This window comes from Humulus lupulus, chromosome 7 (genome assembly GCF_963169125.1).
Source record: "Humulus lupulus chromosome 7, drHumLupu1.1, whole genome shotgun sequence".
Taxonomy (NCBI): Eukaryota; Viridiplantae; Streptophyta; class Magnoliopsida; order Rosales; family Cannabaceae; genus Humulus; species Humulus lupulus.
In genome coordinates, this window is record NC_084799.1 from 160,430,354 (window position 1) to 160,447,910 (window position 17,557).

Sequence of the window (17,557 nt, forward strand, 5' to 3'; positions counted from 1 at the left end):
GATTTTTTGGAAAATTTAGTTTTAAATTTTTAATTTCATATGTATTTTCAAGGGGCTATAAAAAGGGTCAGTGTTAACTTTTAGAATAACTTTGGATTGTGAATTTTAGAGTCTATAGTGGCAGAGGAGAAGAAAAGACATCATCATCTACATTCTTCAATCTAGTTTTTCTTTCTTCTCTAAAACTTCTTTATTTTCATTGAATATTTATGTTTGTGAATATGAATTTGATTATGGAGTAGTTTTCTTTTAGGTTAAGGGTTATTTCAACTAGACATGAGACCTTGAATGCATTGATGAATTTTATTCATTCTATTCCTTTATATTAAATTGCTTCTATTTTTCCATTTGAATGTTATGAATCTTGTAAAATCTTGTTTAGATGGCCAAGAATTAAGGTTTTGCATTGTTCTACTACCATCTTAGGATTGTTATTCACCTAATAGTCTAGGATTCTAAGTAGAGTGATAAATTGAAAATAGGTATTTTAATTGTGATGGGTATTTTGATTGTGATGTGTATTTTAATTGTGATGAAGAATAGAACCTAGGTTAAATGAATTCCATGCTTAATTAATTTGTTTCCTAGATTAACTAGTTTCAATTGAATGTAATACTTTCCCTGGGCTAAATAGATCGCATGCTTAATGGATTTATTGCTTGGTAAAAAAGATTAGTTAAGAGCGCTTAACTTTAATTAATTATAATAGGGAAACTGGGATAATTGATTGCTTAAGTGTTATCTACAGGGTTAATAGTTTAATTGTAAATATGAAATATTATTCGTCATTGTTGATATATTGATTGTTGACGGTGGAGAACAATTCTTAACTATTTCTTTAAAATTGTATTATACATTGTTATTTGTTCATTACTTTATTTTATGTTATTAAATCTTGAAATAAATTCCTCTATTTAATTCTTGTTTGAGTGATAAATTGAATAATAGTCATTGTGGGTTCGAATCTTATTACCACTTTACTAATAATTTAGTGAGTAAATAAGGAATAAATATAATTAAATTTTGTATGGCATACGACACGCATCAATGCAGTCATGGAAGCATCTCGGCACTTAGAAGAATTGAGATGTCACTACGAAAGGATATTGTTAGGGCATGATGTTGGAAAAACTCATTGCAGGATCTTTATTTATTTTCATGCAATTTACATATTATCAAACAAACATGCAATATATAAGGCGTGTGATATTCCTCTCTCTCTTCCCATGGGTCGGAAGAAGAAAGTAATATTGAAGCCAGTAGCGGTTTCCGATGAGACGACGGTGGAAGACCTCCCTTCGATCCAAGAAGTGGAGCCTGAGTTGACTACTGCTGAAGAGTTTCATGAACCATGTGCCGATTTCGAGATGGATCGTGGAACTGAAGAAATTTTGAATCGCTCTTCGCCCAAAGCAGGGAACTGGGCTGAAGAGGTTGAGGATGTCGATTTTCAGAACTCTGCGAAGGAAATTTGGAGTAAGTTCAAAACAAATCAGGTTCTCACCCCTTCTACCCGTCTGGTTTATACTGAACCTTTGAAAGTTGGTGAACAAATTGTTGCTCGTCTGGACTTGGAGGAGGTGGAGATTGAAGCCTCATTTTGGAAAAATGCTATAGTATGTATTGTGCTTGGTGCCAACCCTCCCTTCAGAGTTTTTGAAGGTTTTGTCAAAAGAGTATGGGGGAAACTAGGGGTTGATAAGATAGTAAGAATGCACTCTGGTTTTACATTGGTAAATTTCAGGGATGAAGTTACTCGGGACCTAATTCTAGAAACGGGAGTCATACACTTCGACAAGAAGCCTGTTGTCCTTCGCCCTTGGACAACAGACATGGATTCTGTGAGAATGGTGAAGTCTGTCCCGGTGTGGATTCGAATGAATGGTCTGGGTTTGCAATATTGGGGAAAAAATAGTCTTAGTGCTCTAGTGAGTACAATTGGCAAACCAATTATGGTGGATAAGGTGACCCAGAGTAGAGAGATGGTGAAATATGCTCGGGTTTTGGTGGATATGGAGATTTCAGATCACCCTCCTAACAATATCGCTTTTATCAATGAACGGGGGCAGTTAGTGGAACAATCGGTTGAGTATGAATGGATCCCTTCTAAATGCTCAGCTTGTACTCAGTTAGGGCATATAGTGGCCAATTGTAACAAGGAAAAAGGAGTGGTTTGGCGAAAGAAAATCTCTGTTGAGAAAGGAGAGAAGTCAGATCAGGAAATTAATGGTTCTGAGACAGTTCATGAGCATCAATCTGAAGTTTCCATACCAGAAAACATAGTGCAAACTTCTACTAGTATTGATGCAGAAGAGCGGGGTAAAAGCTTATCTAAGGACTATGAGTCAATGGAGAGAACTGATCAGGGTTTTCGCATATCATCTCAGCTAGTTGGAACAGACAGAGTTGACAGTGCTGGCAATTGGATTACTCCCAAAAGGAGAGGGTCACGGGCAGGGGCTGCTCCTAACAAGACAGTAACAGCTCCTAACAAGGTAGTAGTAGCTCCATTTAAGACTAAGGAAAGTAATGGCTATGCGGTTTTACTTGAGTCCGGGGGTGGACAAGTGGTCACTAATTCAAACCCAATTCTTGATGGAGGTTTGTAATATGATAGGGTGGAATGTGAGGGGGATGAATAAAAAAGAAAAGCAGAAAGCAATTCTTGATGTTTGTAAAGAGAATAAAGTTGGTTTTGGTGCTCTTTTTGAGACCAAGGTGAAAAATGAGAAGCTTCAGGAGGTTTTTGTGAATAACTTCCATAACTGGGACTATTTTTCTAGTTCTATCACAGCTGGTAGGATTTTGGTTCTTTGGCAAGCTAAGTTTGTGAAGGTTGAAATTTTACTTGAGGACTCTCAATTAGTCCATTGCAGGGTTAAAGTTTGTGGCCAGCAGGAGGTTTTCTATGCCACAGTAGTCTATGGTAGTAATTCTATGGGGGAAAGGAAACATCTATGGGATAAGTTGGCTAGTATTGGTCATTTGAAACACCCTTGGATTATTTTTGGGGACTTTAATGCTATGTTTAGTTTCCATGATAGGAATGGTGGGAGACAAATTGTAGCTAAAGATTTCTCTGATGCTCAAAATTGGTTGGCTTTAGGCCAAGTGGATGAATTCAAGTGCTCTGGGGCGCACTTTACCTGGTCTAATAAACATGAAGTTGGAGATCGAATTTATTCTAAGCTAGATCGAGTTTTTATCAATGACTATTGGCTGGACATTTTCCCTAAATCTGAAGCTTGCTTCAAATGGGACTATATTTCAGATCATAGCTACTGTGTGATTAAAAGCCAGGAGTTGAATAAGGTGGGGTTCAAACCCTTTAGATATTGCAATCACTGGATGTCCTATAGAAGCTACAAGGAGACAGTTCTGAACAGCTGGTTTTCTTCTTTAGATTCGGGAGGTGGTTTATCTAAGATTGTGCAGAAGCTGTTTCGGGTCAAACATGTTTTAAAAAGATTTAGTAGGGAAGTGGTGGGGGATGTTGTCTTGGATTACAAGTTGGCTAAGGAGGATTTTAATATAGCTCAGGAAGCTTTGGCTTCTAACCCCTCTGACATTCTGCTTCAGCTTGCTGTTACTCAGAAGCAAGAGAATTTTTCTGTTATGCTGAACAGGTACTCCAGTTTTCTTAAGCAGCAAAGTAAAATTAAGTGGGTCAATTGCAGTGATGAAAATTCTAGGTACTTTCATGCTATTATGAGGAAAAGAAGGTTGGAAAATAGGATTACTTCTTTCTGTGTTGGTGATAAAATTGAGGATGATTATTCGACAGTAGTGGAGCATTTTCTCAATCATTTCAGGAAGTTTATGGGGAGTAGTAGTTCGGCCACTGAGGGTATTGATTTAACTTGTTTGAACCAGGGTAGAAGGCTGTCTTTGGAGCAACAAGTCAGGTTAATTCGGCCTTTTAGTAAGAATGATGTCAAGAAGGCACTTTTCAGCATCCATTCTTCTAAAAGCCCTGGGTTAGATGGATTTGGTTCAGGCTTTTACAAGGGATTATGGGAGTATATTGGAGAAGATATTACTCGGTCTGTGTTAGCTTTTTTCCAGGATGGTGCTTTGCCTCCATCGTTGAATGATACAGTGATCTCTCTTGTTCCTAAGGTGACTGACCCGAAATCAGCCAGTGATTACAGACCAATTGCCTGCTGTAATACACTTTATAAGTGTATCTCGAAGATGCTCTGCTCTAGGCTTTCGGAAGTGCTTCCTCTCCTTGTTCATAGCAACCAAGGAGCATTCATAAAGAATAGATCTCTTGCGCATAATATTTTGATCTTTCAGGATCTCCTCAAAGGTTATACTAGGAAGCATATTTCAGCTAGGTGTATAATGAAGATTGACCTTAGTAAAGCATATGATACTGTTGATTGGTGCTTTGTGGAGGAGCTGCTTAAGCATCTTAGTTTTCCGTCTAGATTTATAGACTGGATTCTGGTGTGTTTAAAAAGAACGAGATATTATCTCCTCATGAATGGTAGGATTCAGGGTTCTTTCAAAGGGGAAAAAGGCCTTCGTCAAGGAGACCCCATATCCCCCCTTTTGTTTGTTTTGATAATGGAGTATCTTACCAGATTATTGGCTCATAGTTCTGGTAAAAAAGGGTTTGGTTTTCACCCTTTGTGTAAGCAGCTTGGGTTGACTAATCTGTGTTTTGCAGATGACTTGATATTATTCTGTAAGGGCAATCTCAGTTCAGTGACTCATATTCAAGATGCTTTCAAGAAATTATGTTCTTCTACAGGTCTTTCAGCGAACAAATCCAAATCCCATATATACTTTGGAGGAGTTAAAGAAGACAATAAAAAGAAGATTCTTGAGTTGATGCAAATAGAGGAAGGTTCTTTTCCTTTGAAATACTTGGGAGTTCAACTTCGTCCTACTAAATGGAAAGCGTCAGATTGTGGGGTGATTTTGGATAAGCTGAATAAAAATCTCAATTGTTGGGCGAGTAGAAATCTGTCTTTTGCTGGGCGTGCTCAACTAATTCACTCAGTTTTGCTTGGTATCAGAAATTTTTGGATGAGCTTATTCATTCTGCCTTATAAGATCACAGCAGCCATAGACAAAAGTTGTCGTGACTTCCTCTGGGATGTCAATGGTAACAGGAGCAAACTTCATATCCCTTCTTGGGAGAAAGTTTGTCTTCCTAAGAATTTGGGTGGTATTGGATTTCGAGAAGGTAAGAAATGGAATATGGCTTTGATGGCGAAGTGTTTATGGGCAATCTCAAATAAACAGGACTGCCTTTGGGTTAGGTGGATTAACTCTGTCTATCTTAAGGATCATTCTATTTGGACTGTCCCTTTTAAACATGACATGAGCTGGTATTTTAAGAAGCTACTGAGGCTTAGTCAGATAATTGATACTTCTACATTGAAGCAAGCTGAAAAGGGAGGTAAGTTTCGTGCCAAAATTTTCTACTCTTCTCTTGTTTCTGCCCAGAAAGTTTCTTATGCTAGATCAGTGTGGAATAAGCTGATTGTGCCCAAGCATAGATTCATTTATTGGCAAATTCTGAACAGCCATCTGCTTACTAGAGATCATCTGAGTCGCATTTTGCCCATCCATTCTACTATCTGTCCTGTTTGCGCTTCAGCAAATGAATCTCACAGCCACTTGTTTATGGAATGCATCTTTTCTAGGAAATTATTTGGGGAAGTTAATTGCTGGCTGGGTATATTTCAGTGGCCGAAATCCTATTTGGAGCTTCAGGTTTGGTGTATGACAGCGATCAATTCACTGCAGAACCAAGTCATTAATGCTGTTTTTGCTGCCACATTGTACTTTATTTGGAATAATCGAAACAAGTGTATTTTTGAGTATGTTTGTTTTTCAGCTAGTAGTCTTAGCTTAGAAATTAGGAAGATTGTCAAATATAGAGTTTTGGGTCTGAGTTGCCTTTTTCCTAGTAAAAGGGACAATTATATTCTCAATGTTGTAAAGGGTTGGTAGTGGTGTGTTGAGTGCAGCTGCTATTTTTGCAGGCTGTGGTGTGGCTGTTTGTAGCAGTTGTTTCTTGTTTTGCTTTGTATCTTGCTTAGTTTTTTAATGAAGTTTTCCTTTTGTTCAAAAAAAAAAAACAAACATGCAAATTCCTAGAACATGCTCCTATGAAATTGATACAAATACAGAGTAAAGTAAAAACTTACATTACGCAGCGGAACTGGAACAACTCCATCCTTCAATCTCTCTAACCCTTGATTCCTTTCTGTAGCAGAGTATTATCAAGAGATTGAACAAGATCAGCAACATAGTCTTCCTCACCAAGCCTTTGATCAACCTAGAACTAGTGTGGTCTGGTTCTCAACACATGAGATAGAGATCTAGAAAAGAAGAAGAGATTGTGGCTAAGAAAGGATTAGAGTGTCTAGGTTTTCACTTACCCAAATCAACCGAGACTGACTTGCTTATGAAAACCCTAGATATCATATTCCTTATATAGGCAACTTAATGGGATTTATTTAAATTTAAATTAATTAAAAATAATAAACAAAAATAAAAGCCTTGGGCTACCATAAATGAACTTGGGCCCAATCTCTTTGTTTTGAATTTAAATCCCAACTGGGCCTAAATTCAAAACATTTTATTTATTTATTTATTTTTAATTAATTAATTAAATCCTTATTCAAATTAACTAATTATAATTTGAAACTTGATTTAATATTAATAAATTTACCAAAAGATTCTCTTTTATTCTCTAAATCTCATATCTCTGTAAATTTTCCAAAATTGACCTAGTCAACTTTAAAAATCCTAATTGATAATTAAATCAATTAATTGAGACATTCTAGATGATTTACTCAAAGGTGATGCGGGGACCATGGATCCATGAAATCAAGCTCCAACAAGTTACGTGAATTTATTTACGAATAATTTCACTACCTTATTAATTCCTCGTGACTCCACTATAGACTCGGAATTGAACTCTTAAATTCATAGAACGTATTTTCAAAACCATAAATACGTTATCCATTGTTATAACCATTACAATCAGTCAATCCTCTATCGATGACTTACTAACGAGTTGGGTGCAAATTACCGTTTTACCCCTCATCAGTATTTTATCCTTAACTCCCACTAAGTTCCTTATAAATGATATTTCCGTGAACTTAATCACAGAAATGAGATCTCAATCATTTAACCTTTTGAACAAAGCAATTAAGGAAATCATCTTTTCACTTCTCATACAGAAGTTATAGATTTCGTATCTATGAATAATACTCCCACTCAATTACACTAATAAATCTCCAAGATGTAAGTATGGGCTAGACTGTAGGGTAAGCTGGTAACGAACAAGTCAAAAGATTTAAATAATATAATTAGCAGAATATTATCACTCAGAATTAAGATCGACTTAATATATGGTCAACGTTGTGACATTGATTAGATTTGATAACAACGATACTTATTTATCAATCAATAATCAATATCGGTCCTAGTCCGATGTAACTAAATACATTCGATCTTATCTACTTGGTCGAAGCCTTGGACAAGACATCACACCCTGAATGTGTAAGTAGATCGTATCGTAGATTTCCTAATCAATGAAAATCCAATGCACTGATCTAATCTTAGGACTCGTTCTTTTGAACATATAATTACAACTATAATCCACTGTGACCTAGTCACTATAATTGTAACTATCCATATGTTCGGGATTTTATAAATGTTTTATTATTTCAATAATCATGTAATAAAACAAGCAAGCAACACAGTTGTCAAACTAAATGATTTCTATTACTTTTATTGATAATATGAAATTGTGCTACATGTCTGACATGGTTTTATAAGGGCATAAAACCCAACACATGAATCGAGCTAGTGACTAGGAGTATCTCAAGACTCACCCTACAATCGACCTTATTGGAGCAGATCAAGGAAAAACAAAAAGGTGATGAGGTGCTGGTAAAGTAAGAAGTGTTGATTCAAAAGGATGGAGACAGTAATTTCACTATCTCTGGTGGGGGATTGGTGCGGGCAGGATATGGGTGCCCAGTGACAAGGAGATTAAAGATAGTATCATGAAAGAGGCGCACACTACACCATATTCCCTACATCTTGGGTCTACCAAGATGTATAATGACCTGAATACGTTATATTGGTGGCCAAGAATGAAGAAATACACAGCTGACTATGTTGCTAAATGACTGACTTGTCAACAAGTTAAGGTCGAGCATCAGAGACCAACTAGGTTGTTACAACCTATTAGTATCCCATAATGGAAATGGGAAGACATATCCATGGACTTTGTGGTGGGATTGCCATGGACCACAAAGCAACACAGCTCAGCTTGGGTGATTATTGATCGACTTATGAAGTCAGCACATTTCCTTCCAGTAAAGACAACTTATACTGCGTATTAGTAAAGGAAAACGTGCGACTTCATAAAGTAGCAAAGTCCATCATATCATATAGAGGTTCAATTTTTACCTCAAATTTTTGGAAGAGTTTACAAAGGGCCATGGTACCAGGCTGAAGTTTAGCACCGCATTTCATCCTCAAACTAATGGACAATCTAAGAGGATGATCTAAATCTTAGAAGACATGCTAAGATAATGCACACTTGACTTTTCAGAGTCCTAGAGTCGCTACGCACCGTTAATGGAGTTTTCTTATAACAATATTTACCAGTCAACTATTAGGATAGTGCCCTACGAGATGCTTTATGGATGGAAGTGCAAGTCACATCTTCATTGGGATGAGGTAGATGAGAAGCAGATACTAGGTTCTGAAGCAATTAGGGAAGCCAGTGAAGCGGTAGAGAAAATCAAAAAAAGGATGCTAACTACCCAGAGTAGATAGAAGAGCTATGCAGATCTGAAACGCTGGGAAGTTGATTTCGCAATAGGTGACCTTGTGTTTCTAAGGGTATCACCTATGAAACACGTGATGCATTTTGGGAAGAAGGCTAAGCTAAGCCCAAGATACATAGGTCCATTTGAGATACTGGACAAGGTTAGGCAGGTTGCCTATCGCTTAGCTTTACCACCAGCCCTGGAAAATACGCACAACGTTTTTCACATTTCTATGTTGCGAAAGTACTTGTCAGACCCACCTCATGTGTTGAGCTACGAGCTGTTAGAGTTGAGACAAGACCTAAGCTATGACGAGCAACCAGTGCGAATCATAGAAAAGGTAATCAAGGAACTGAGATTCAAGAAGATTCCACTAGTTAAGGTCATGTTGAAGAACTATTCGACAAAGAAAGCAACCTAGGAATTGGAGGATGGCATGAGAAAACAATATCCCTAGCTTTTGGAGAGTCAAATTTCGAGGACAAAATTTCTTTTAAGGAGGTAGATTGTAATATCCATACACACAATTATAATTTAATTATTTATTGTTATATTTACTTATTTTAATTTAATTATTTTATCTGGTTATTCTTATATGTATTTATTTTATTTACTCATTTTTGCTTTGAATTAATTATATGTGATAAATGTGTTCACATGTGTGCGTGACCAAGCCTTGGGCGTGTGGCGTGAAAGGATCAAGAGGTGATCATATTGATTTGTTTGATAATCAATTAGAAGCAAGCATGGCAATCTTGGTGATTTCAACATTAATTGAGGAATTAATGTGATTATGATTTGATTGGGTATTTTCCTAGTTGGCTTAGGATGTGAATTGGAGAAATCAAAGGTGACAATTAAGGTTTGATTTTTGAAATTAAGAGGATCTAGCGAATGTGTGTGGAATGAATGAATTAGGGTGGTGACAACTAGTTAATTTCAAATTTATGAGTGATTAGAAAATCATTAATTTTTTATTGATTTATGAATGTTATGACAAGATAATGGGTGATTTTATTACTGATATTCTTTCCATTTAAGTGGTGATTTCAGCAATAAAGGTAATGGTGAAGAAGAAATTTCAAAATTAAAAGGTGATTGGAGATCAATCAAGAACTTGGTGCAAGATCAAGTCTAGGTTCGTGTGTTTATGGTGGTGATTATGATTAGAATCAATTAGGTTTAATGGTAATTTATTTTAGAAAATCATGGGTGGTGATGATGTTGGAAGAGCATAGCAAGGATTAGGACTAGGTTCATGCCATTTTTTTTAGAATAAGAGCAAATCAATGGTGATTGAAATCAATTAGTATTAATGTGGATTTGTTGGTGGTAATTTTGGAGCCTATATAAAGAGAGAGCTTAGCTCTCATTTTCGCACAACACAAGAGAGAAAGGAAGATAGGTGGGTGTCAGAAAGAAAGAAAGAAAGAAAAGGTGAGGCCAAGCTCGAGGGCTCGGGATTTTTCGTGAAGAAATGGAACAAAAGTTAAGGTAAGATCTTGATGGTTGGTTTGAATTTAGTCTATGAGTTTCTCCTTTTCTTCTTGGTGGTTATTGGAGTGTGGTTTTGTGGTTTAGAGGTGCTCAAATTACAAGGATTCGAGGAAGGGTAGGATTCGACTGTCGATCTCCAAAGGTTTTGATCAGTTTTTTTCTTTTCAAAAGACTCGGCACAAGCGCCAATGTAAGGAGGTTAAACATGTTTGCTTGAATGCTAATGTTTATGGAATGCATGTTGTATGCTAAATGTTTCAGGGCGTGTACTTGGGAAGGTAAAAGGTGGAAAAAGGTAGTCATAATGTTGACCATAGTTGTAACGTCCTCCTAATCAAAGATCGTTACACTGTGTATTTTAAATAGTGATAGACTCGCTAAACAAGTCATTTGGCCATAATTGTATAACTAAACATGTTTAATGGTTTAAGGTTAAAAATTTTGGTCAAAAGGTATAACCTTCACTAAAACGTTTACTTCCATACATGGGATCCTAAACTAACATTTATAAAGGTTAATTACAATTGAAAAGTTACAATCAACTGACCTAAGCAGAAAACTAGGGTTTGACCCTAGTTCCTCTGGAATGGGTTTCCTACTAGAATAAACAACTAGTATCTCATTGCGAAAGCAATGGAGATATAACTATTCTAGAAGAACTAGAAATCATGAGAGGGTAAAGCACATGAAATTAAGTATCATTTAATTCAAGACAAATTTACATAATTGATGTAATGATCATGAAGATCACTTCAAAACAGTTTCTTACAAAAAATTTACAAAGACTTTGTTAGACAAATTCGATTAGGAAAATGTGATTGAAATATTGAAAGAGATGCCTCAATTTGCTTTAGGGCAAGTGGGAGATAATTGGGAATAGTTCCCTTAAAGCAATTGTAGTTGACAAATGTTTTAAATGAAATAAATAATTGAATTGAATTGTGATATATATAGACTATGTCTGATATTATGCTGATAATATTAAGTAAATATCATAAAATTCCAAAGTGTATCTATGTGGTCTTAATCTCATATTGGTATGAGAGGATCGGGATTAAGATAATAAACTTAAAATAGTTCATAGTAAAATAAAGTTATGAAATCTTTAGATTAATTACTACTAGTACGATTCGCTAATATTATGAATACAAGTGACCTAGATCCGGGTGACTAGTGTAGTAGGACACTTTATTGAAGGTACTTTATATATAGTGATATATAGAACTGCACCACATGTGATTTGTTAATACTTGTTTAAACACTATTTTGTAGTATTAATCAAACAAATCAAACGATGATCATATACACGATGATCCTAATCCTGAGGTTGCTATGAACTCCTATATATGTCATATGATCCTTTGATTCATGCGTTAAAGTTTTTCAAAATGATCAGGCTAAGAACAATTGTTTTGGGGACTCAATGATATAAATGGTTGGGGACGTAGTTTTAACATATATGGAATCTATATCGTCATATAGATTGAATAATGGTTTCCTATTGGGTTGACTTTTGGAACTGAAAAGGTTCTGAGCGCTCCCGTCACAAACTTGTTGTGACACAACCTTCACTAGTAAAGTCAATGGTACTCTAGGAACAAGATATAGCTAAAAGGGTAAAACGGTAATTTTATTCCCTTTTAATTATGAACCATTAATAGAGGATTAACGTTTTATGTAATGATTATATCAATAGACACTTTATTCTTTAATAAAGTACTCAGTAAATATATGTATATAATTATCATGAGTTCAATCTCATATTTATAGTAGAGTAATCATGAGATTAATAATCTAATATTTATTGGAGCTTTATATTATAGGTCCATAGGTCCCTAGGGTGACTCTATCAACACCATATCAAGGTAAGAGTTGATATAAGGGAATAATTGTAATTTGGGAATTTGAGAAGAATTTTATTCTTCGACTCAAGTATACAATTATATGATAATAGAGGTTAAATAATTAATTTAGAATTAATTATTAATTTTTGAAAATATATTTATTAATTTAAATATATAATTTTCAAAATTCATGTATATATATAAATAAATAAATTTTTGAAATTAATTATTTTATTTGAGTGAGAGAAAATAAAATTGGTAAGTCAAAAAAATAGTTTTTGATTTATTGAATTTTAAAAGATGATAATAATGATGATCATCAATTTGAATTTTGAATTTTGAATTTAAAATTTAAATTTTGAAATATGGTTGTCATCTTTTCCTTAAAAAGATAAATACTTTATTTTGTAGAAAATTGATTTTAGTTAAATAAATAAATAAAAGAAAATGCAATATCCCTGAAAAGAGATATAACAGTACACGCATGGCACAGTCCTTGGAAAAGGGATATTGTATCAGTGTTGTTTTTATTTTATTTAATTAATTAATTAATAATTTGAAAATAGTTTTTTTCAAATTTGGTAAGTTAAATATTTACCTAAATCAATTCCTATCATTATTATGATATTATTATTAGGGAAAATACAAATTTGGCCTTTGTGTTTTGCCCGAATACTCGATCGGCCCCTTTGTTTTGTAAAACAGATAAAAATAGTACTCTGGACCAAATTTTGGTCAAAATATTTTTCAATATGACTAAAATACCCTTAGGTTTTATTAATTAATCAATTGATTACATAATTAAAAATAAATAGTAAATAAAACATTATATAATTGATTTTAAAATAAAAAATAATTTAAAAAATATTATAATTTTAAAAAACTAAAACCTATTCATCTAAAAATTTAAAACAAAATTTAAACAACGGGAAATACTATTTTGGCCCCTGTGTTTTGCCTAAATACTCGATTGGCCCCTATGTTTTGTTAAATGACAAAACGGACCCTCTGTTTTTCAAAATGGAACAATATGATACCCAGAGCCCGATTTTGGTCAAACAATTTTTCAATATGACTAAAATGCCCTCAATTTTTTTTTTAAATTCCTTTAATGGATTTTATTTTTTCTAATATATAAAAACAATTTATAAAACATTTTAAATAAAAAGGAAATATATTTGAAAAGTAAAAATTTAAAAGTAAAAAATCTCTAATTTTGAACCCAGGTGAGCTTCTCCTTGGTCTTCATCTTCACGCACTTGTCGAACACAGACGAGGGTCTAGAGCAAAAGGTAAAGTAATGGTGTCCCCCTTCTACGCACTTCATTCTCATTCTCTTTTCTTTCTTCTCTTTCATTTAATATAAATGGGTGCTTATGAGTTTTGTGTTGATTCAGGGTTTTTCACTATCAAGCTTTTTGGTAACAAGAGAATGACCTCTTACAGCAGCAACTCAGTGGCCGAAAATGGTATAAGATTCAGAAATAGGAGATGCAGTTGCAGCAAGAAATTTCTTGTGAGAATTAGTGAGTCAATAAATAATCCAAATCATCTTTACTTTTGTTGTCCATTTGGGGAGAAAGGGTGTAAGTATTTCGCATGGTGAGGCGATGGAGTTTTGGGAAAGAATGTTTTGAGAAGGAAGAAAGAGAACAAGAAGGAAGTTCATATCGAAATGATTCAAATGTTCAGGAAAGATTACAAAACTTGGAAGCCAATTTAGCTGCTGGGAAATTGTTGCTGAAGATCTTGGGAACAATATGTTTGTTTTTATATTTCTTGTTTTGTATATGCTAATGAAGATGTAATATTTAGTCTTTCTTAACTTAATTGAAGAGATTATTGTCAATTTGGTTCCATATAAAATTTTCTTTGTTTGAACTTGTTGCGTTAGATATAAGTTGTATAAATCAATGATGAAAACGACATAAAGGGCATAAAAAATGCATATTGTTCAAAAGGCATCAAAAAAGGCATAAAGTAACCTGCTTAATTTCAGTGTCAAAGTACTAACCAACATAATACAAGTTGTCTACTTTGAAATTGCATACAAAAGTCTATTAAATTAGTGTCCAAAGCACTAACCAACAAAGTACAAGCACAAAGTAATTATCAAAAGGCATACATGAACTTGCTAAATTAGTGTCCAAAGCACTAACCAGTAAAATAAAAGCTACCATTAAATACAGACAGAGAAATTCATAATCAAAAGCTTATAATCCATAGTGTCTAAATCACTAAGCATGCAGTGGTGTTCTAGGCTGTTGACAAAGAGAAATACTATCCAAAATACACAAAGTCCTACTTTTTCTTCACTGTGTTGGCTGTGATTGGAACAAATCAGGTGGTGTTGCATAGTCCTCAAACTCAGTTTGTAGATTCCCTACTTCAATTCCAATTTCAGGTTGACCTTGTTCCTACAAAAAGTAACCAATTGGTTGGTCACTAATCATGTATACTCATTGACCAGACCAAGTAATGAAATATAATATTACATGCATTGTGGTATGACAAGAGCGAGCACGACCTGTGCCACGTGGTCTTCCTCTGCCTCTCTTCATGTTGCCTTGTTCAAAAGCTACTGATGTAGCTAAAGTTGTAGCATGATCCTTGCTACGTTCCCTACCTTGTCCCCTGCCCTTTCCCCTACCCCGTATTGTACCTCGTCCTGTAAGTGCAACTTGAGTTTCTTGTCGTTTGTCAGAAGGAGGTTCCTTGCATGTCCATCTTGTATGACCAACTTGTTTCTAATTTTTGCAAGTCTCTGTGCTAGAAATTGGCGTCACTGTCCTCTCTTCCCCTGCAACCTTCCTTCTACGATGCTTCTTAGGTCTTCCTGGTTTGTTTATAATAGGTGGGGGCAACAATAACTCCATATCATCCCTAGTCCACATAAACTCATTAGGTATTGAGTGTATGACTCCTTCATAAGCCTTTCTCCAATTTTTAGTTGTGAAGTAGTCAAATACATAGTCATAGATGTTGGTACTGGCATGTATGACACAGGCAGCTGCATGAATACAGGGAATGCCCCGTATCTACCATTGGCCATAGATACACCAATGTTCATCTAACTTGACTGGGCACCTTCTATTCTTGTAATCCACCTGAAATTCGTAATACCCCTACTCTTGTGACTTGAGCATATTGTGCTTTCCACATAATCTCATGGACCTTCAAATGTACTTTAGGAGTTAGTTTTTCTTCCCATCTTTCGACAGTCACCTTCCTCAAGTACATCATATTGGTGTTCTGGATTTGAATACCTTCTAGCAACTCGATGGGAGGCTTGAATCGAACCTCTTCGATCCAATCACTGAATGATTCTACGTGGTTGTTTGTTAAATGCTCAACCTTTGCATTTGAGTCGAAACAAGACATTGACCAATGTTTAGGATCAATGTCCGATAACCACTTGTACGCATCTTTGTTGAACTCCTTAATTCAGTCCATGATATGTTGAAAGTGTTGAATATTTCCTGTTTAAGTCGCTGCCCAAAACATATTCTTCAGATTAGAAGTGCCAAATTCCTTCACCGTGTTATTTTCAATATGAAAACAATAATATCGATGGTGAGCATCAGGTATATTTGTCACAACCTCCACTAAACCCTGCATCATGTGAAAGAAATTAAGTATTACTGAATTAAACTTACCAATTAAATATCAATTAATAACACACAATTATAAAATAAAATTGATAACAGACTTACCTTTTGTCTATCACTCATAATGCACCAAGCATGCCATCAGGGGCATGCTCTCCAATTTTCTCTGTTAAATGCTGAATGAACCACTTCAAACTATCATTGTTTTCAGCTTCAACAATGGCACAGGCAGTCGGGTAGAAATGCATGTTTACATCCAATCCCATTACAGATAGTAATATACCCTTGTCAGGGCTCTTAAAATGGCACCCATCTAGGCCAATGAAAGGCCTACAAACAGATAAAAACCCATCTTTCACTCCTTTGTAACAAACAAATATTCTCTTGGACTAAGGCTTTAGCATAGGTGAGGTGCTTAACTCAAATTCACCTTCTTCATTGGTTGTTTCTTCAGCTGCCAGCTCAGTTTATATGATAGTCGCACTTCCAGGATTGGTGTTAATAATCATCGATGTATATCTTCTTAGCTTTCTGAAGGAGTTGGCATGTTTACCATGGACTTCACCTCTAGCATATCTCCTAGCCCTTCACAGCCTCATGTTATCAACCTCAATGCCATAGTCGTCCTTCAATTGTTCCCTCATACCAGCCAACTTCATTTCTGGATGTCTTTGGAAAATCTTCACTATCTTTCTACCAATCCAGTTGCTACTTGCTATTCTATTTTTCCTAACACATTGGCATGTATGGCTCGGGTTGTAACTCTTTATTACAAAAATTCTTTAATCAGGGGTAAGGGATGCATGAATGCACCATGGGTAGCCAATTGCTTTGCAACCATATATCAGCCTACACCTTTGATGCTTAATTTTGCGAAGTTCAAAACCCTCTTGAACTGCATAATCCCTCAAGATTTCACCAAAGTGCCTATAGTCATTGAACTTCAACCAAAGTCGAAACATTATCTTCCCATCATGATAAATTTATCTAACTCAAGCAGTGGAATGTTTGAGTTAGGATCCAATCCCTCTCTCCTTAGCCTCTTCATGCTCATGTGATCACCTTCATCACTGGAATAATAATCATCAACAATTTCTTGGTCACTATTTGTCAATGATCCCATCTCAGACTTTGTATTGTCATCTTCTTCACTGTAGTGTTTTCCTTGTTTCCACTCTAGGTCACTGTCGTCAGTAGGTGATGACAACGCTTCATGCAACTCACTGGCTCCAACACGTTGACTACGACTTCTAGTTTGATAATGGCGTCTTTTACTAGGACCAACTAAAAATTCATCAGCTTCAGGAAGTGGACCTGCATTTAGTACACATATTGCATTGTTAAACTAACCAACAGATATAAAGTTTTAAATGAATACCTAAAAATTAAATGGTTACATGTAGCTTCAAAAGGCATAGCCTCATTTTCAGGGGGAATATCTTCATCTTGCATAGTTGTTGGATCAATTGAGAAGTTGCAGGGTTACCATGTTCCTCTTGCATATAGCTTGCCTCGAATTGAGAAGTTGCAGTGTCATTATCTGGGACAAGACCTTGCTGGGGTTGCATATAATATTCATGAACTTCATAGGCTATAGGCTCATTCTCAGTGGCACCATGCTCCTTTGGTTGAGCACTTGCCTCGAATTGAGAAGCTACAGTGTCATTATCAGGGGCAAGACCTTTCTTAGGTTGCATATAATTTGCATCATCTTCAGAGGCTGCAGGCTCATTCTCAGGGGCACCACGTTCCTCTGGTTGAGCACTTGCCTCGAATTGAGAAGTTGCAGTGTCAT

At 35.5% G+C, this 17,557-nt stretch overlaps 2 protein-coding genes across 2 annotated transcripts; both read left to right on the forward strand.

The window, feature by feature from the left end:
* Positions 1-1,226: 1,226 nt before the first annotated feature.
* On the forward strand, positions 1,227-2,609 carry LOC133792330 (uncharacterized). The gene has a single exon (XM_062230234.1). It carries the CDS (start codon positions 1,227-1,229, stop codon positions 2,607-2,609), a length of 1,383 nt encoding a protein of 460 aa, XP_062086218.1.
* Positions 2,610-2,634: 25 nt separating this feature from the next.
* Positions 2,635-5,970, forward strand: LOC133792331 (uncharacterized). Its single transcript, XM_062230235.1, has one exon. It carries the CDS (start codon positions 2,635-2,637, stop codon positions 5,968-5,970), a length of 3,336 nt encoding a protein of 1,111 aa, XP_062086219.1.
* Positions 5,971-17,557: the final 11,587 nt, after the last annotated feature.

Excerpts from the sequence above, each read along its gene's own strand:
- LOC133792330 (XM_062230234.1), top strand. The coding sequence starts at position 1,227 with ATGGGTCGGAAGAAGAAAGTAATATTGAAGCCAGTAGCGGTTTCCGAT.
- LOC133792331 (XM_062230235.1), top strand. The coding sequence starts at position 2,635 with ATGAATAAAAAAGAAAAGCAGAAAGCAATTCTTGATGTTTGTAAAGAG.